This window comes from Dryas octopetala, chromosome 5, assembly GCF_963921425.1.
Source record: "Dryas octopetala chromosome 5, drDryOcto1.1, whole genome shotgun sequence".
Classification (NCBI taxonomy): domain Eukaryota; kingdom Viridiplantae; phylum Streptophyta; class Magnoliopsida; order Rosales; family Rosaceae; genus Dryas; species Dryas octopetala.
In genome coordinates this window covers 5864050-5884744 of record NC_141370.1, presented here as the reverse complement: position 1 = coordinate 5884744, position 20695 = coordinate 5864050, and the positions used below count along the sequence as shown (strand labels likewise).

At 35.5% G+C, this 20695-nt stretch overlaps 2 protein-coding genes across 2 annotated transcripts in view; one reads left to right on the top strand and one right to left on the bottom strand.

Annotated features, from left to right (window-relative positions):
* Window positions 1-3733: 3733 nt before the first annotated feature.
* On the bottom strand, window positions 3734-19450 carry LOC147283768 (protein transport protein SEC24 C-like). The gene is made up of 25 exons (XM_086243470.1): window positions 19153-19450; window positions 17814-18776; window positions 16130-16363; window positions 15891-15965; window positions 15652-15750; window positions 14549-14660; window positions 13973-14100; window positions 13190-13309; window positions 11530-11610; window positions 11015-11092; window positions 10742-10834; window positions 9955-10009; window positions 8648-8724; window positions 7998-8069; window positions 7795-7878; window positions 7402-7521; window positions 7231-7299; window positions 6532-6609; window positions 6248-6386; window positions 5758-5922; window positions 5118-5266; window positions 4861-5040; window positions 4429-4517; window positions 4272-4303; window positions 3734-4164 (listed from the first exon to the last, which is right to left on the bottom strand). The coding sequence occupies exons 2-25, from the start codon at window positions 18690-18692 to the stop codon at window positions 4055-4057; spliced, it is 3318 nt and encodes a 1105-aa protein (XP_086099596.1). The 5' UTR covers window positions 18693-18776; window positions 19153-19450; the 3' UTR covers window positions 3734-4054.
* A 453-nt stretch (window positions 19451-19903) lies between these two features.
* Window positions 19904-20695, top strand: part of LOC147283767 (uncharacterized) — a 3224-nt gene continuing 2432 nt past the window's right edge. Inside the window, exons 1-2 of the mRNA XM_086245585.1 lie at window positions 19904-20004; window positions 20112-20274. Coding sequence (XP_086101711.1) covers window positions 19996-20004; window positions 20112-20274 — 172 coding nt within the window. The 5' untranslated portion in view covers window positions 19904-19995. The remainder of the gene's footprint in view (window positions 20005-20111; window positions 20275-20695) is intronic.

Below are 20695 nucleotides of genomic sequence, written 5' to 3'. Positions count from 1 at the left end.
ATGGGAAATCAATACTCATTTGTGATCTAGATTAAAGCCAAACAAACATGGCCTTACACTCATTTCATTGTGTTTATGCTTTGACAATTAAATAAGAAAGAAAAATAAAAGAGAGGAGTGCAAGTGTACAAAATAGAAGTGTGAAAATCATTACTAAAAAAAAATATAGTTATTAAATTTTTATCTCCTTCACTTCTCATTAGATGGTGGAGAGAGAGTGAGAGTCAAATCACAAAAGTATAAGCTCAAATATTTACAGAGCAACCAGCTTGTTTATACATTTCTCTTTCTCCAACCATAACTTACAAAGATTATCATGTTTGTCGAATTTGGATCCTCTTCTAACCTAACTAATCTTTTAATTATGAAGTGTTATATGTTAATTATAAGATCTCATGGTTCACATTGATTTGGGGCTATAACTTAAAAAAATAATAATTAAAAGAATAAGAAATGTGAGAGAAAAAACTTCTGAATTTTTTTTTTCTTTTTTGAAAATGATTTTATCTCCTCCAAAATCCTTTCTTTGTCTACAATAGTTGTTTTTTTTTTTCTCTGCAAGTTTATAATTAAGAGACAAAAAACTATGGACAATATAGATGACTCTCTCCTTTGCAATTTATAATTTGAGCTGTGTACAATTTTTTTTTTTCCTGTTGTCTTGGTTGTTTGGTTGATCTTTCAATTCTTTGGCCATTTCCTTGTTTGGACTTGGTTGCTCTTTCAGAGAGAGAGACACTTTTATCTGCCATGGTGACCATATCGCCATATGCTTTCAATTCGATCATTCAAATGGCTGGAAACTATAGTGTGAGATATATGGAGAGAGATCAGATCAGAGAGTTATTAAGTAAGACGTCTATGGCCTCCTTATATAACAGTAACTGAGAGAGAGAGAGAGAGAGAGAGAGAGAGAGAGAGAGAGAGAGAGAGCCTACATATACAGACAAACCATGGCTGCCAACGGGTTGGTTCCCAGGAGAAAACTCAGGCTTGTTTGGTATCCTATTCAAAGACCTTTTTTTTTTTCACAAACAAAAAACAAAAAACAAAAAACATGTTGTTTAAAAAAAAAAAAAAAAGTAAAAAACAGGCATTTTTAAAAAAATTATAAAACATAGTTTTTCTCTTTTTTTTTTTTTTTTTTTACACTTATTTCTTCCTTAATTACCATCATTTTTAAAATTGTTTTCAAATTTCATATCAAACAAGTTTTCATGTTTTAAAAATTGATTTTGAAAACTCACAAAAAAAAATCTTCATTTTGAAAAAAAAAAAAATTGAATAGGATACCAAACGGGCTCTTTCAAGTTTCTGTTTTTAATATTTTTTTTTTTGAAGTTAAACTCATGTTTTACAAATTAAATGAAAGACAAAGCCTTGAACGATTGTAGACCATAGGATTTTAAAATGCACACATGTCATCTTATGATAAAAAGCTTAGCAAGGTTAGGAGAGGATCCAATCTAGTGTTCACACAGTACAATATTTAACAACCTTAAAAGAATAGGGTTGAGAACAACATAAAATTAAATTCAATAAAAAGCTTTGTATTTGGGCTACTGTAATTAGAAATCCAAAATGAGAAATAAATTTAATTTAAACCTCAGGCGGCCCCAAAATTAAGTAGAAGCGCAAACTGTCCATCGATTGTTCGGCAAATGCATCTGCGCAACCTATCCTACATCTGAAAGCTACAACTACAACTACAACCTAAAACCTGCTTTTATAACCTAAAACATGTCATTTGCAACCTGAAAAAAGGCATTTGCATATTAAAAAGATGCATCTGCAACCCAAAAACGTGCAAATGTATATGCATCCACCGAGTACTCGACAGGCTACCGAGCCCTCAGTATCATGTCAAGCGCTCGGTAGTGTATTTTTTTCATCTCCACGCGTGCTTACACTGATAGATTGTGCTAGACTTTTTATTTGGCTGGATTTAGGGTAAAATTTTTAAAAAAACAGGACTTGTTTATAATTTATTATTGTATTTATTACTGTGAATGTAAACTGCAGTTTTAACAAACCTATATTACTCTCCATCCATAATGAACTAATGGCTCTTTCTAATGGTATTCTGCTCACATTGGGTTTTTGGACACACAACACAAATTTACTCTATGTGGGAGCTCTTTCGGTTGTGGACTGTTTAAGAACACAGGCCTTGTTTCACTAGATTAGGGACACCTATTGAAGCTCTTCAAAGGTTGGGGACAAGGCCAAATAGAAGGTTGAGATGGTTCTCTCAGCATACGAACAACATTTTGGTGGATCATTTTTTTTATAGTTTTAGGGTCTTTTAGCCGTGCCTAAGGTATCATGCGGAAGCAAATAGTTTGGCCACCATACCAAGCTTAGACATGGTTTTGCTGACATGGCCTAAATATAGGGGAAGAAGACAACTGATTTTGCGGTCTATTTTTTGTGCGGAGGATCTTCGATTGTGCAGAGCATATTTGCGCTTTGTTTTCAACCTTCCTTTAACCATGACATGAATCACAATTCATTGCATTTTCTTTAGCTAATAATTTGAAATTTTACATATACGTAGCAAAAATCAATTGTGCTTGCTTTTCACATATAAGAAAATCAATTGTGCTTTCTCTCTAAATTTAGAAAATCTATTTCCTCTTAATATATTAAAATTTTATGAATTCACTTTTGATAAAATTGAAAAAACAAAAAAATAAAAAATACAAATCAAGAACGCTACTCATCCTCACCAACAGCCTCTCACTGAAGACACTAACCATCATTTCCCCCATTCTCTTTCTCTCTCCTCTCTATCTCTGTGTCTTTCCCTTTCATAACAATGGGATCCCAGCTTGCATATATGCATAGCAAGCATCTACTTTTTTTTTTTTTTTTTTTTTTTTTAATGTTTGGTGATGCCAAAACATAACTAATTCAATTTTCACCAATATCTCAAAATAATTGACATATAATCTCAATAGTTTCTAAAAGTTAATGTCCTTTCCTTTTCATTATTTAAAAAAGTAGTATGAAATTATCAAGTTGTATACATTATACATATACTAAATCTACATATAATTATTATGAATAGTATGTCACATTCTTTGAGTGACACTACACCTCCAAAATATATTCATAAGAACTTTGTGTATTCATCAAGATTTTTACAATTAGAATTTATTTATTATATGCATGTTAAAAAATTATTATTGGAATATTAGGTTTTATATATTTTTTTCTTAATCATCAAATGTCCAAGGATTTTGAACTCAGATCTAGTTCAACAAAGAAAGACTTGTTGTCATCTACTAAACCAAATGATTATTGGTTAAATTTTACATATTTGTTGCACTAATCCTCATTTCGAATTGTTTTGACTCTTTATGTCATATTAATTTTCTTGTTTGATCCAATTTTATACATTTTGTTTTTTGGAAAAGTTTTCGAAATTGCCTGGACTTATGGACTTGGCTTACAAGTGGACAATCCTAGAGTGCAAATAGACTTATTCCCAGGCTAAATGTTTTACATTACTATTAGTATTTAGGTCAAGAGAGTTTTAAAATACAAAAAATGGGCTTTGAAGAGATCTGATTCTTTTTTTTATTGGCCATGGAAAGAGATCTGATTTTTAAAACAAAAGAAATTACAAGAATAAATCACAAATGGATGCAGTTTTTTGCAAGTGTATATATGGGAAAAAATTGGGTCAAGAATAAGATACAAAAAAATTTGAATTCAAATAAACTCGCTCTTAACAAAAATACAAAAGCAATATATTAATCACTAAAATACAAAAGAAAAATAAACTCTTATTACTCAAAACCATAAAGATCAAATATCTAAATGATCTTGTGAGATTGAGTTAAGTGATATTTGATTTAATTTATTGAGAATCTCTATAATGTTCATGAGAAGAATAAAATAGAAGAAAAGAAAAAATATTTTTACAAGTGATACAAATGCAAATACATTAGTATCCTATAACTTATATTCATATTCGGCCCCGGCATGTGTACTCTTCTAGCAACAGGTTGCTCAAAACTTGTAATCCAAACGGAAGTAGTATAAGCAGTCATGATGCCATTTTTATCTGTATTTGCCGGTGGACATGTACCAGAAACTCAACATAGGAGGGGCCACTGGGACTCTGGTCTTCGACCATATATGAGAAGAACAAAATCCCTGCAGGGCAAAAAAAATACAGAACATAATCAAATCAATTAATAATAATATTTTAATTCCTTTCTAATAAAAAACCATGTTAGGTAGTTAAGTATTTAAGCCCTTACCTGATGGATCTCCTTTCTTACACAATTTTAAGCTGCACGAAAAACAAGACAAATTAGAAATAATTGCTTTAGATGAAAACATCAAAAACTGAATTCAAATGCTCGAATTCATTTCTTCCTTGGGAATAAGAAATCAATAACAGAAAAAATATCATACCGGAGGTAGGAACATCTCTGGCGCCGTATTTCATTTACCACATCATTCAGCTTCTTTGATAATGGATTATCATACTGCTGCAGCACATACTGGGGGAGCAAACTCACAAGTTATACAACAATAAGTTGTACAGCGAGAAATTATCTAAGAAAATAAATTCTACCAATGCACAGAAATTACAGATTCCTCATTTAGCAAAATCTTGACAATCAAATAACATATAACCAAAATCATTAATGAAACAGTAAGGCAGTATGAAATAAAGCACTCAGCCCCATGCATTCTAGTAAACCTAAACAGGTCCCCAGGAGTCAAGTACAGATGCTTGACACCTGAGGCTTGAGGCTAAGATAGTAATTTACATTTTGTTCCAATTAAGGACAATAATGTCAGGAATAAGATATGTACCCAAAAAAACGAAGTTAAGGCTACCTGATTAGGAAGTTCATCAGCAGAGGTGATTCCAAATAGTTGTTGCAAAATGCCAGAATCCACCAAGTTCCCAATATATATTAAACAGTCCTCACCATTCTCGAGAAGATAAATCCCCTCATCACTCACGTGTTCGCTAGAAAGCGGAATCACCGGAGGAATAAGAGAATTGTCATCGTCCTATCAATTAACAGGAAGCTACCAGTTATTTAAAATGCAAATTTTCAAAGAATTGAACGAGAAGTCAAATGACACACCTTTTTCGAATCGAGATAATGGATAGCCACCATCCTGGGGTACACTAGTGGAACTGCCAAAGGTACAGAAAGGGAGGAAACATGGTTGATCCAGAAAGACCGCTCATCTATTCTTCCATCAGCTCGTAGTCCCGTACTTTTGATTAATGCTGAAAAAAAAAAAAAAAAGCATGAAATTTATCAACATATGTACAAACTTTCTCTAGGAAGCTGACTGATATACTATGTGCAATATGTCTGCGTAAGGGAAGAGGAATATGCTTTTCTTTAATAACATAGTATTAATCAGAACAGAAAATGCAACCAACCAAGAAATTATGAGAATAGTTCTGCAGTTTGTCGGACTTTGAGTTATCAAGTAAAAGGGAATTTTAAGAAAAAGGAACAGTAAACCAAGTAACGCTTATTCGACCCAAGGAAAACACCCAAGTAAAACATATCAATGACATGATAATTCAACCCTATAAATTAGCTCAAATACAAGGGTAAAAGAATATGGTGTTATATGCTCTACACAAGATTTATTAGCCGCACAGTAGTGTTTAACAGCAGTAAGTAGATGCAACAAAAGACATTTTTATATATCAAAACAGATATATAAGCAAAAACGTGCATTCATATAAGTCAGTAAGAAATATACCAAGGGTATATAGAGGCAGGAGCTTCAGTGCTTCTGGAAGAATAAGCTGTCCAGATGAGGATACAGTAGCACAGAATTTACGATATGAAAGCAAACTGCTGATACAAAGATTTGTCACTTGTTCCCGTACACGCAAGAGGGGACTTGAAGGAATTTCATTCGCCGCTACAGATGATATACAAAAAGGACTTATTGTCAGAACTCTTTCAAATGAAATTTGACATAATGTCACAACTCCATTCCTAAACAATTATAAATTAGCATGATGCAGCAAGTGAATGAAAAGGAGCACAGAGAAGATGATTTTACATCTGTATTTCTATCTGTCAGATGTGAATGATAAAAATTGATGTTAAATAGTGATTGTCATAAAAAAATTCACAATTTTAATCACTGGATTTAATTGAGGAAAACAATCATTAGAAATGGGGATGATTAGCATACAATAAGAGAAGAGAGCAACAAAGAAGAATAGCATAGAATTGTATACCTTGCTTCATGAAACATGCGAATTGAGTGTCCAAGTCAGCAGCACGAAACAAATTACTTAACATACTAGTGCATGGCAGAGACAAAGTTGTAACTCGAATTCTCCGTTGGCCATACACAGTTGTGTATAACAGAGCACACTTGAAAAATATAAATATGATTAAACAATGAAATAAATATATAATTACAGAGATAGGTAATGTCATCAACTCAGTAATAACAGATACAAGGAAAAGCTCACAAGATAGTATAATAGCTGGAGAGAGCAGAGAAATTAAAAGTTACCTGGAAAGCACATTCTGAGCCATCCTGTAATTTATCATCATGCTTTAAGGTCACCATAATAGTTTTGTCACAGTCAATCTGCATAATAGAAGGGATTGGTTAAGATTTCAACAGACAGTAATAGAGCCACTGCCACCAAACTAAAAAGAAAAAAGAGAGAGAGAGAGAGAGAGAGAGAGAGAGAGAGAGAGAGAGAGAGAGAGAGAGAGAGAGAGAGAGAGAGAGAGAGAGAGAGAGAGAGAGAGAGAGAGAGAGAGAGAGAGAGAGAGATAGTGCAATTACTGCAACAGAATGAAAATCAGAAAACAGATAATTAGGTATTCTAGATAAGGTTAAGCAGCAAGAGCTAGCTTTGTTTTCAGATTGTGAAGAAGATGAGAGGAGAGAGAGAGAGAGAGAGAGAGAGAGAGAGAGAGACAGACAGACAGACAGACAGACAGACTGCAAAAGGATAATGAAAATCAGAAAATACATAATTATATAAATGGGCTATGGTTAAGGCTGTTAAGCAGCAAGAATCAAATTGTTTTTTTTTTGGCCATTCAGATTGTTAAATCTTCATTTTTAGTGTTATTGTGGGTCAACATAACCAGCAGTTGGGCCGCATTGGCGCATTCTACTTCCACGGAAGATAAATAATAAGTAAGAATCATATTATAATTGTGATGGTAAACAGATATTTGTAGAATATGTACAAACCCCAGGTAGGTCAACATCTGTAGGGATGCGTTTGCAGAAGCTTCCATAGTACTCTTGAACTTGAATGCCCTACAATGATGAAAACAAAATTATCTTACTAGTATAATCAATTTAGGAACAAAAAGCAAATCTCATACATTAGTGGAGAAAGAGGCTGGTCAATTAAATTACCTGACTGCATCTCACACGCATCACCGCCTCAAAACCTTGGGGCCTTGTGACATTCCATCTAAGATCATTGTAGAGCTTTGCAGGATCGGAAAGAGCTGAGAAGGGGTAATAATAGTAAACCTGAAAGATTGAGTAAAACATGGAACATTAAAATCTCAACACAAAAGTAACAAGGAAAATAAGGCAATCCATATAGTTAAGACTTCTATATGGGTAAATGATATGCTTCTCAAAACTGATTTTACAACTTTATTGTTCAATACGAATATGTAGATAAAAAAAAAAAATGAAGAAAGCTTACAAGTGATAACCATTAACAACATCAGAATAGGTAGTAATTGTAATGCCAGATGTATGGGTAGTGACTAGTGAAATAAGAAAATTTGTTAGTACCTGTCCTCCAGTTGTTCTTGGGATGACAGAGATGGAAGCAATGTCTAGGTATGACTGGGTAGTGATAAATAAATCGACACAAACCTGGAACATTTCATGAAAGAAATTATGCTCAACAGTTACCATAACCACTAGAAATCTCAGTCGGCCTAATTCACATTGATAAGTTAAATAATATGGATATAAATTACCCAAGCGTTTACCTGATATTCAGCCAATTCAATTGCCATTGTCTTTAAAGTTTTGTCTACTGGTTGGAGTAATTTATTGGCCTCCTGAAATACAGTTAGAGAAGGCAAACATGATTCCAAGACTACAAGACCAGTCATTGGAAAAGACTATTCAAAAGATAATAAACCGAGCAACATAATCATTCTTATTATCATCATTTACCATGTTTTGGGGGTGTCAAATGTTTTAGACAATGACACAACAACAGAATTATGCTCCTTATGAGCCTCAGATAATAAAATCTACAGGGATATAAAAAACTCCATTTGGCATGTGCAAATGAACTCTGCAAAGCTGGATGACAGAGCAGAAATGCTAAGGCCCAAATGTCAATTGCACCCCAAGTCTATCAACATGGCCACCTAATTTGCCAATCTTCTTGAGGGTTCAGAAATTGGAGAAAAACTCTTAAAAAAGGATATATGTTATTGAAAAGCAAGATTTAATAGCTGGAAAAAATCCAGTGGAGGCATCCACCTCCTCTCTAGTGCATTGACAAGAGAAAAGCGAGCAATTCTCACCTAAATATATGTCAATCTCATACAGGCAAAGCAGAAACCATACCTTGTGATATACTCTAAAAACAAACAGATGGTGAGCAAAATATGAAGGGTATTCGTACCTTCTCAGCTGCAGATACATTAGCTCTTCCCTCAGCCTCTCTAGCAGAAAGGGCTCCAATTCCAGTTGATGCCAACACTGCAGACAACAAAAGCATTAGTATACTCTGAGATGCCAAGAAACCAGATATCCTGAAAAAGTAAATGAATATGATAAATGTGGAAATGGCTTTGCATACAAAATAATCTCTAGTAAATGTCAAAGAAATTGGTCTATGGTATACAGGAGAAAGAATGATAAAAGTGAAAAATATTGATAGCATGAATATTATATACTTTAGACACGACTCCAAAGTCATGGTGAGAATGCACACACTCCAACCGAAGAAGGGAAAGCTTCCTTGATAACTGGGACCATTGATAAGTTTGAAATATATTTTCTAGGTTGGTTTTTTTTTTTTTTTTTTTTTTTTTTCTAGTTAGAAAGGTTGTTAATTCTCAACCAATAAACAAAAATGTGTTGTGTTTGGCTCATCAAAAATCTGGAAAGTAGCAGTTTGGGTTATTCCTGGTGGGGTACAGTTTTTAGGAATGCTGAGAGGACTTGCACAAGGTCTTCCTAGTTAAGGAAGGAGTTCTGAGTATTTCTAATTGTACAAGGAATTAGAATTAGCTAATTAGGCCAATTACCTAGTTCTACTAGGATTAGGAATCTCAGCTGAAACATAAGTGTTAGCTGCAACCTGTGAGTTATAAATAGGTTGCAGCAGCCCTAGGCTTTAGTTAATGTCTTCGACACAAGCACCAGCAAAGAGAGAGCCGAGTGATTGAGAGTTTTTCAGGGTATTCTGCAGAGGGGATTTAGATTCTAGGGTTCCAAAAACTCCTTGTAATCTCTGAATTTATTCCATAGTGCAGTGAATCTCTCAGGAGATATCGCAACTGGACGTAGGCACAAGTTTATTGCCGAACCAGTATAAATCTCTTGTGTTTGTGTGTGCTGCGAGTGATTGTTTTTTTTTCTGTTTTCAATTTTCGGAAGCCATCTCTAGTTCTAGGTCTAATTTACATCAAAGAACAAAGATCTCAAGGGCTTAAAATCAACAAAATGTTATTGAGTGAAGCTTCATGCAACAAGTATGCAATTTTCCAAAAATTCTTCTTATGACACTACTAACATGTATGGAACTCTCCACCGTCTCCTGAGATCCTTTAACAAATCAGAATCTTTTTCCTTCTTTTTGGGACACTAAACTAGCAGGCAATTGGAACTCCAAGCATGTTGTTTTTGCAATCATATATAGACTTGTTCATAAAGATAAAATACATAATGGTTGCAGCATAAGAAGATATACGGTTACAAGCTTGCCTGACTGAAACACCATAAGTTTCCCTCCAGTACTCTTCATTGCCAAGAAAGCAGCCTAAGGAAGAAACACTATGAATATTGAAATATATGCTATGAATTTACACATATCAATCCATATTTAAAAAAATATATATGTGCAAATCATACAGAATTCAAGATTCTTGTAGCAACTAGAGGCCACAACAGCAACAAATGAGCAGCAAAAATACATATCAGTTAAATGTTCTCAATGTGTTTAGACATAAAGTGCTCCTGGTAATAAAGATACTTCAAATACATTTTGCACGTCAAAGCAATGTCAGGAAACCTGTCGTAAATAATGATAAGGATAGGGCTCAATGGCTCAACCAGTTGACCAACCACAGTCAAACTGTTATGCTGTTCTGATTATTCATTAGACTTGGTGTACAAAAGAATGATTTTGGATTAACTATCTGGATTATTTAGCACATCATTTTAATTATTACATGTATATCTTTTTGCCTCAAGTTATTCAACTAAAATGAAATTTCAAAAGCATCTGGCATTTGTCTTTCAATTTAATTCACATCAGACAAAAGAACCTAAGAAGGCACAAGATGCACGAAAACAACATGTATAGCCAACTCATAGTTGTTGGTATAAAGCTTCCTTGTGTCAAGCATATTATGTATATCAAAGCATGTTTCCATGAATTGTTTTCATATCCATTTGTACTTCTGATGTTCTGTATTTCCAAGTGAAATAGCATACTCCAAGCACCATGAATAGTTGAGTACACACAACAGCGTCACACAATACGGAATACCTTGATTGCAGCACCAAAGGCCGATTCAGCAGTTTTACTATTTTGAAACATGTTTGGAATACTTTCCAGCAATTGCTCCAAATGTTGACGGCACTAAAATTTCACAAAACAAAAAATAATTTTAATAAGAGGCATGTATAAATTCAATAAATATGAGAGCAGATTGACTTGTGGATGCTTGTTAAAAATCAACGTTCATAGACTTCGCACGCTCTACATTTCATAAAAGGTAAAAAAAATAACAGCTGCTAAAAAAAAATAACAGCTGCTAACCTCAGAAAGCGGAACAATCACATCAGTCTCCAGAGGAGTGTAAACATCTTGTACATCTGGGACAATAAGCATCAAAGGCTGCAAACATATTTTGAACTTCACAATCAGTGTTAAACTTTTGCAAAATAATTGTTCAGAGAAAACAGATGTAAAAGCTATCCAAACCATTAAAGTTCAGATGGTATCCAAACCTATAAACTGAAAGGAATAGAACTCAAACAATTAAAGTTCAGATTTAAGTAAAAAAAAATTGGCTACAAATTTTCTTTTCAGAAATACAAAATCCAGAGTATTAAGAAACTGCATCTCTATTTAACTGCTATTGTCCCCCCTTGCAGCTTTCAGGCTATCACACCATTCCTCTTTTCAGGACAACCAATACAGGAGAAAAATTCCAACTTTTTAGGACAACCAGTTCAAGATTTCAGATTTCCTAGGAGCAAGTTATATAGAATTATAATAGTATAGGTCTATTGACCTACTATATTTGTATGGAAAAAATAACTCATATTGACCTGCTGCAGTGCACGTTTCAAATTGTAAAAATGGATCGTTGAGTCAAATGTTGCAATTCCCACCATTGTTCGAGGACCTTCCTGCAACAATAAATGCATCAACACATGAGTCATCTATAATTCTAACTGTTGTTGTTTCATTTAAAAGTATGACTAAGGACTATAATGCCTTGGGGAAATGAACCAAGAAAATATGCATACATACATTCTCATGAAAAAACATACATATACACACACACATACATATCTGAAATACATAGAAACATATATCTTGTCACAACAGGCCTTAGCCCTTAGGTTACAAGGAATGAAATATGAAGAAACAAATTGTACATGCAATTGAATACGTAAGCAAATGAACTCTAGTTAATATCAAATGGTCATCATCTCAATTACAATCCTTGCCCTTTTCCTAATCAAATGGGGTCAGCCACATGAATTCTTGTCAATAATAAATGAAAAAATTAATCAACGTTAGTGAAATAAACTCCAACTTTGTGCTTATCTGCTACATCAGCCAGTCAATCAAAATGCCATTCACTAAACATACAAACAATAAGATTCAGAAATCCAACAAGAGCAGATATGCAGTACTTTAACACAACATGTAAATGCATAGAAACAATAGAAACATGTAAACATAGAATCAATAAGATTCACAAAAGACTAAGGGGGAAAACTCGACATTAAAGACTAAGGGGGAAAAGAAAAAGGACACATGTAAATGCAGTTCATTATGTCTAAGCGTTCTTTTTTTATAAGAAACATATTATATTAGGAAAAAAGCGAACTACAAACAACACAGAAGAGACATACGTTAAACCCCTCATCTACATCCACTATAACACTGATGCTCCCCAATCCCCAATCTGAAAATATTCCAGAAAAATATGACTCCCTAAATTCTGAAGAAACAGATGCTCATAAAGACGCCAAAAAACAAACACTTTCCCATAACTGATTCAACTCCACCCCCTTAGCATCCTCAAAGATCCACACCCCTTTTCTTGCCTCAAAAAATTTAAAATTTGCACATTACAAAGAATTGCAGGAAGCAGGAATATCCCAACTTAAATGCACCTCCTGGAACAATCGAGACCATAATGAAGAAGCCACTGGGCAGTGAAGAAACAGATGGTCCAAACTCTCAGCCTCATTCCTGTACATTATACACCAATGGCCCCATATAGAAAAGAAAGGCCGCCTCCTTTGAACCATATCACATATATTAATCTTCCCATAAGCAATAATCCAAACTTACACACATATCAAACAACTAAAACAGCAACAAAAAGACCAAGGCCCGAAAGGCACTCATAACAAAATCCCCCCCAAGAGAAAAGGAAGGCCGCCTCCTTTGAACCATATCACATATATTAATCTTCTCATGAGCAATAATCCAAACTTACACACGTAACAGCAAAAAAAAGACCAAGGCCCGAAAGGCACTCATAACAAACCCCCCCTTCAATCAAGGAGAATTACACTAAAAGGAATGTTCTTAAAGGATTTTGACAAGGAACCCAAAGCAAAGCAAGCAATCTGACACTAAATGCATAGACAGACCATCATCAGGCCAATACAACATCAGAGGCAGCACAATCACATGCTGTATAGGAAAAAAATAAAAAAGATTTAGCATATAGACAAAAGGACTCACAGGAAGATCAGCAATAACTTGATTGATTGCACTGCAAGCTGCAGCAGTTGCACCAGTTTGTATGGCATTCATGGATACATCGATGAGGAAGAAGTAAACAGCTGGCATGGGATCACGCACCTAATATTATAAAAGCCAAATAACAAAAAATGAGGTGATAAAGAGAAGACCAGATAAAAGAATTACAACTCTAATGAAGTACGCAAAAGTAGTTCATTTGTTCAAAAAACTTTTTGAAACAAACAAATGATAGGAAAAACCCCTTCTAATTGGGTTTCAAAAGCAAATGTACATTAGTGGATAACGTAAACAACAGAATAGGCAACACTTCTGTCATGCAAAACTCTATATCGAAAAAAATGAAAAATAAAGTGTTAACATATTCATTCTTTCTGTTTCCATGTTAAGTAAGACATATAATATAACTATGAATACGGTGTTTGGGCATGAAACTGTTCAATGTTAGAACGATGTAAGCGAAGTTCAGCTAGTCTCTTCACCTAGAGAGAAGATAATATATATATATATATATAGAGAGAGAGAGAGAGAGAGAGAGAGAGAGAGAGAGAGAGAGAGAAGGTGGAAGCAAGGCTTTTGTGGACATAAAGAAAGTCCAAAAGTAATAGAAGGTTTGCACTGGAATATAGGCAAAGACCATTGGCAGGTGCCCCAACATGCCAGGAATTTCTTGCATTTTCATTGTTACAGAAAAGGGCTATACTGGAGAAGAAAACATGGTAATCAGATTTTAATAAAAAATGCAGATCTCATAAATCAACCAACCATGTATTCTTTTGAAGCAACAAATTCGACTGTTCCTCTACATAGCTCAGGCCTATCATCAGCATCTCTACGTCTACCATCTGGACCTAGATTGCAGTGGTAGTCACGAGGAGTCTCATCAGTAAATCCTGCAGAAGAAATGGCATACGCTGTAAGGTCAACGCTTTAAAAACTTTTACATAAATATACATATTGCATATTTCATCTTAATCCACAGTCTAAAGTCTTCAAGATGCCTAGAACAAAAACAGGAATGATAAATTACGTACTCTCAAGAATGTACAACTGTTAGAACATGACCTTGTAAAATCAGTACAACATCTATAAAGATTGCTTGAAAAGCTACAACGTTTCCACACCATGTTTTATATCACAGATAAGAATTTCAATAACTTACAAACCAAATACAACAGTTACACAACAAACAAACGAAACCAAAAGAAAAAAAAAAAAACAAATAAAGGACAAAAAGGCTGCTTTGTATAAGTATGACACCACCAAATTTGTAGTGTTACATAAACTGAAATGAACAGATTACATAAACAATATACAAATACAGAGAGAAATCTTACTCACCACACAAATTACAGATGAATTGTCTGCCTTGGTCAATGAACTTCACGAAAGGATTTATGTAGCCTTTGCAACGAGAACATCGAACAGGACCACTTTCACCAAAATCCACAACCTATTACAAAAAGATTCAGTAATAAAATTATGGCTCGATGCATCTTTTGATTGCTTAATTGATTAAAAACAAAGATGCAATTAAATTTTGGAATTTATCCCAACACAAGTTAGAGATAATTATGGTAGAGTTTACAACCACTTCAAGAGAAAGAGTTTCAACTTTCAACTACCAAACGTTATATGAGATGTGACATTTAATTTTTTAATCGACAAAGCTGAAAAACAATAAGAATATAGCTTATAGGAGGGTCAATTATAGGGGAAAAAAAGCATTAGATGAAGCGTGAATTGTAGCTAACCTAGAGCAAAAGGAGGATTAGGAGTTGGAAATTTGATTAAGGGAAATTTGGCTTTATAAGGTTTCCTATGAAAGAGAAGTCATATGACTTGCTGTCATATGAGTAGATATGGATGCTAGCGGGTGGGATTCCAATGCAGTGTCCAAAGGCTCAAATCAAAGCCCTTGGAAATAAAATTCATAGGAAATTGATTCTTTTTCTCACAATCTTCATCTTGTCGTGGGGAAGGGGGAGAGAATTAGATTTTGGGAAGATTAATGGGTTGGGTAATTACCTTTGTGTTTATTTTTTTTTGCACCTTTATAGATTGTCATCTACACATAATGTTCCAACTTGTCAGTCTTATCCCCTATTTATTAGGCTAGAGTTTTAATTTCTGAAGAAGTTTAAATGACATCGAAATTGGTCAGCTTTCTGTGTAATTAAGAGTAATTAGAAGGATACGATAGTTTCTATGTTCTGTTTTGTTGGTGGATTTATTATTGTCCACCGCTGGACAATGATACTGTACCTTACTGACTTTATTCTAATAAATTCTTCGTTTCTTATTAAGAAAATTGAAATCATGATTCACAAATTGACTAAGAAATGAACCTTTTTTTTAGAAGAAAAAAGCAAATAAAGGTAAATTATTATATCTACAATGACCGGTAATGTTGTATATGGAGGAAAAAATAAATCATGAATTACTTGGATTGGTTCCTCGGATGGATGAGGAAGGGCAAAAGGTTCCGCCAGCAAAGCTAATGGCATCCCTGATGTTGTCAAAAGATCAGAAGTGCACGGTATCTGGTAAATTGAAAAAACACAACAACATAAATAAATAAATTTATTAAAAAAATGAAACACTCCATTGAATTGAGATCCAAAAGTGTTTAAGTACAATAATAAACAGAAAAAGTAGCCAATCCATGAAAGTTAGACCCAACCTGATTGATAGTGCACCTCATGTAACGTGGACTGCAATTCCCAGTGTCTCTTACAATATAATCACTTGTAGCAGGCTTCAAAATAATAAAGCAATCAAAAGAAAATAAATGATAGACAATATCCAGTCTTTACCTGTCTTAATATTACTTTGCAGCATGAATATGTGCAGTGACAATACAAGTGAAATTGCATTAGTAGTGGGAGGAAAAAAGTAGAAAAGTCATGGATGAAGAAATACCGGAGGTGAATTTGCCTGAGCTCCATGACGAGTTTCATGCAGGAGAACCGAAGAACTTGGTACAGGCCGGGGAATTTGATTGGGATCGATCTTTGATGACCCAGACAAAGGAGCTCCAGTTTGACCGACAGCAGGTGAGATGGTAGTCATGGACTGATTTGGTAGTGGTGGTGGTGGCATTCCAAACATTCTAGGTGGTTGAGCAGAACCAGGAAATTGTGCAGGGGGAGCCACCTAAGGCAATTCAAATATTTCAAAATCAAAATCAAAATAAGAAGAAATGAATTCATGGATTCATCATTTTCTCCCTATATCAGTACAACAATTGTCCACCATAATGGAAAGAAAATTGAAATTTAGGTTATCCTAGTAATTTAAAACAGAAAAAAAAAAAAAAAAAAAAAAAAAAAAAAAAACCCTAAGAAGAAAACAAGAATACTCATAAAGATAAGGTTATAAGTTGCAATAATATGCTTGAACATGTGAAATCATAATGTTTTAGATGGTATATTATAGGAAATAACTAATATTGATGCTACAAGTATCAGTTAGAAGGGCTGATGATATTTTTGTATTATAAATGCTCTCACTTAAAAACTTGAAAGCATCCACTAGTAAGAGTTTGCTTCACTTAAAAATAGGGCAGAGGATTGTGATGATAAGCTTTCAGTTGTACACAGTAGTGCACACTAGTGTGCACTTTTAAGCGCACACCCATGAGCTACTAAGTTGTACATGACATGAGTGTGTACGAGCAAGTTGCCATACACTTTTATACATTATAGTTCACACACATTGATGTAGGACAATAGTAAGAGTAAGATAGAGCTCCAGATTCACTCCGGAAACTGATGTAGGACAATAGTAAAGAATATGGAAAGAGAAGATAGATCCGGACTCACTCCGGCCTTTGGCATTTCACCAAAGGTGTATTGGAATCACTCCAACAGAAAAATAGAAAATTCCGTCTTCACACCGGCCTTCAGCATCTCAGCGAAGGTGGCTTGGAATCACTCCAAGTCAACTTGTGCTTCACACACACCAGAATTTTCACCATAAACTTCTCTCAAATGCTACAAACCAGCCCTTTTATAGAGCATTGATACATGAACAATAAGACCCACATTAATACACCTAGGAATTCTAAGAGACATAACTCATAAAACTTAATGCCTTGAACAGGTGACATAAAGAGACTCTTCATGTGTAAATTGCATTCATTAAATAAAAAAAAGACTCTTCATGTGGTGCTTGGAACTTGGATGGACTGATTTAAAATACTTTGAACTTGGCTCCTGCATTACACATCAGATACTAAGTTCTTTGCATGGAATGGAAAACAGATAATTTAAATCATACATAGTTTCAGCCACTTGAAACAATCTTGAGGTGGAATCTAGTTTCAGTAATCTTATATTGGAATACGTTGGTCTTGAATAGGAAAAGTTCCAAACACTACTGAAAGAATCAATAAATGAATAATTAACATTATACCTTAGTTCTTTCTTTTATAGGAAAATTTTATTTTATAAGATTTCTTTTATAGGAGATATACTTAGCTTTATATATTATATGCCCACTTCTTTTTTATTTTATCAGTCAGCTTAACGAAAATATGATGTTAGATATATCAATAATAATCCAAAAACAAAACAAGGAATACAAGTGATGATATATTACTCACCTGCCCTTGTTGCATTGGCCATGCCTGTGAGCCATAGGGAGAACCTGGAGGTGGCCGCATGCTTTGAGATGCTGCCGAAAATGGTGGTGCTTGTTGAGCAGTAGGGCCTCGTGGAGCACTAACTGCTGGACCACCCAGCACAGAGTGCATGGTTGGAGTTCGAGCAGGAGCCACTGCTGTTGGCAGAGGTCCAACAGACGGTTGAGGTGCATTTCCAGTCGGAGGGAAACGGGACCCACCCGGCATAGCCCCAGAAGAAAACATTGGTGGCCCATTACTCATCATTCTACCCGGTGGTGCATTCGTAGGGGGCATGATCTGACCACTAGCCAAAGGGAAAGACCCGGGACCTGGGCGAGGACCTGATGCTGGTGGCAGCGTTGGAACCGGACCACTCGGTAAACCCGTTGTCTGGAAAGGACTAGAAGGTGGCCCAGATGAAGGAGCTACCCCGCCCATAGGGGGCAAAGACCCAGGAGGCGGTCTAGACACAAAAGGTGAAGGCTGGCCAACAGGTGGCCCAGTGGGTCTTACCAGGGTGGTGGCAGGGGGTAATGTTGCTTGTGGGGGTCCTGATCGAGGTGCTGCAGGTCTCGAAAGTGCAGCTGGGGGAGGGCCAGGCCGAGGAAACGGCGGTGATGCAGCAGGAGCCCCAGCAGGAGAGCCTGATGAATGAAAAGGTGATGGCTGTCCAAAAGGGGATGGTCTAGGGGCAGAATTGGGCATGGCAGGCTGCTGCCTATTAAGATTCAAGTTCTGCATATTATCAGCGAATGAATCAGGGTTTCTTTGAGCATTGTTAGGGTTGTAATTAGGGGGTGTTGGGGTGTTACTGGTATTGGGCCTAGGTGCCCCTGGAGGAGGCACAAGAGCTGCCATTGATCAATGAAATCAAAGACCCAGATCCCCTTTTTTCTTCACAAAAATCTTAGCTTTACCAAATCAACAACCCACAATCCAAATCTACAAAAGAAAACAAAAACACAGAGAAAATAAAATCAGATACTCATAATTCAAATACCAAATCAGCAAATTGAAAAGTTCATATCTTTGGCAACTGTTCAAAATATCGGCCGACATTTTGGAATGTCGTCGGCGATACCGATAGGGAGGGTGAAGCAAAACCCGTATCCCTGATATTTCCCCGATCATATTTTCTACAAATATTGGAAATCCCCGATATTGCACCGATATTCAGAGGAAAAAAATTGAATAAAAAGGGAAGAATGAGAATTAAGCCAAAATAACCCTAATTTTCCATACCCAACTACTAATTCAGAAAACTGATCAATGAATTAACATTAGAATATAATAAATGAAAAAGAAGAATATGACATACCTTAACATCCCATCCTACATACTGTTGAGTATGTGAATCAACCCCTATTGTGGAGTCTTTGAATACACAGCCTACTGACAACCCAAAAGGGATCCCAAACTAAAACTCTCTATAAATTGCACTAATTTATGAGAGTTTCGGCACCCAAACTTTTAGCAGGAACCTTCAATCATCAGCTGTGAGCTTATGACTGTGAGCTTGTGACTGTTTCTCCTCTTTCTCTCTTGTGATTTAGTTTTGGATGCAGCAAGTAGGGGAAAACAATTCTTAATTCTCTCTCTCTCTCTCTCTCTCTCTCTCTCTCTCTCTCGTCTGGTGTTTGGGCAAAATAGAAGAGACTGAGCGACAAAGAGACAGAGTTAGAAGACTACAAATATTGGGTTTGGACTTCTCTTAGGTTTTGGATTAATTGATTATTGAGTGTTGGGCCTTATCATAGGTTTCTGATTAGTGGGTTTGGGCTCAAACTTCTACTACAAATAGTGGGTTAAAAAAAGGGAGCTACTATTTGCACACCCTTTTTTTTCTTTTTGCACACCCCTATTAGAAAAAAAAAAAACTCAAAAAAAAAAAGACAATAAACCCCCTCCCTTCTTTCCCTCTCTTTTTTCTCTTGTTCACACCCCCCCTTCCCCTGTTTTTTTTTTTCTTCTTCTTCTTCTCCAACCTTCCCCCAGCCAGCCCCTCCACCCAACCCACCTAGCCCCTCAACCCCTCCCTCCCTCCCCCTCCCCCTCCCCCTCCCCCTACACTCATTCTCTCCACGTCTTCCACAGTTCCACTCCCTCTCCGATTTCAACTCACTCATAACACAAAACAAAAATCAACCCAGAAAAACTCACAATGGGCGCGGTGAGTCAACCGCAGTCAATTCCTCCATCTCCATCTATTTCTGTACTACTCTCTCTCTCTCAATCTCTATGGCTAATGAGTTTGTGTTTGTTTTTGGGTTAATGCAGAAGAAGAAGAACAACAACAGCAACAACGAAGGCGGCGACAAGAAGAAGGGCGGCGATGGCGGTGACAAGAAGAAGGACAACCCTATAACCGTGGTGTTGAAGATTGACATGCACTGCGAAGGCTGTGCTTCCAAGATTGTAAAATGCGTCAAGGGTTTTGATGGTAATAGCCCTCTTTGAAAACAATCCCCTGTTCCAGATTTCCTTCAATTTTTCCTTCACAAAGTTGTATTTCACATTATTTTTCTCTGCTTCATCTCCCCCAACCTGAATTTCCTCCAAAATTTACAAAACAATGTTCATACGCTACTTTCCATATCTGGGTTTTCATTAAATTAGAAAGTAGATTCAACAACTTTCCATTAAACCCACTTTCCTTATTTTGGTTTTGGGCCCCTAATTTTTCTCTGCCAAAAACAAAATGTAAACTAGATTCAAATGTATGCATTCTGGGTCTTTGTTTTTTCTGTTTCCCTCAGATTTTAGTGTTTTATTTTGCATGGAAAAAGGTATATTCCAAAGAAATTTGATTCAGATTTCAGAATATACTCACTGTTTCCACTTTTTGAAATGAAATTTGTTTT

Bases quoted from the DNA above. Each gene is read 5' to 3' on its own strand.
- LOC147283768 (XM_086243470.1), bottom strand. From the start codon at position 18,692: ATGGCAGCTCTTGTGCCTCCTCCAGGGGCACCTAGGCCCAATACCAGT. The intron at 7,522-7,794 runs GTACTAACAAAT...TCAATCTTTCAG, and splicing joins CAAGAACAACTGGAGGACAG to GTTTACTATTATTACCCCTT. The intron at 4,304-4,428 runs GTATGATATTTT...TTTTTCGTGCAG, and splicing joins CAGAGATGTTCCTACCTCCG to CTTAAAATTGTGTAAGAAAG.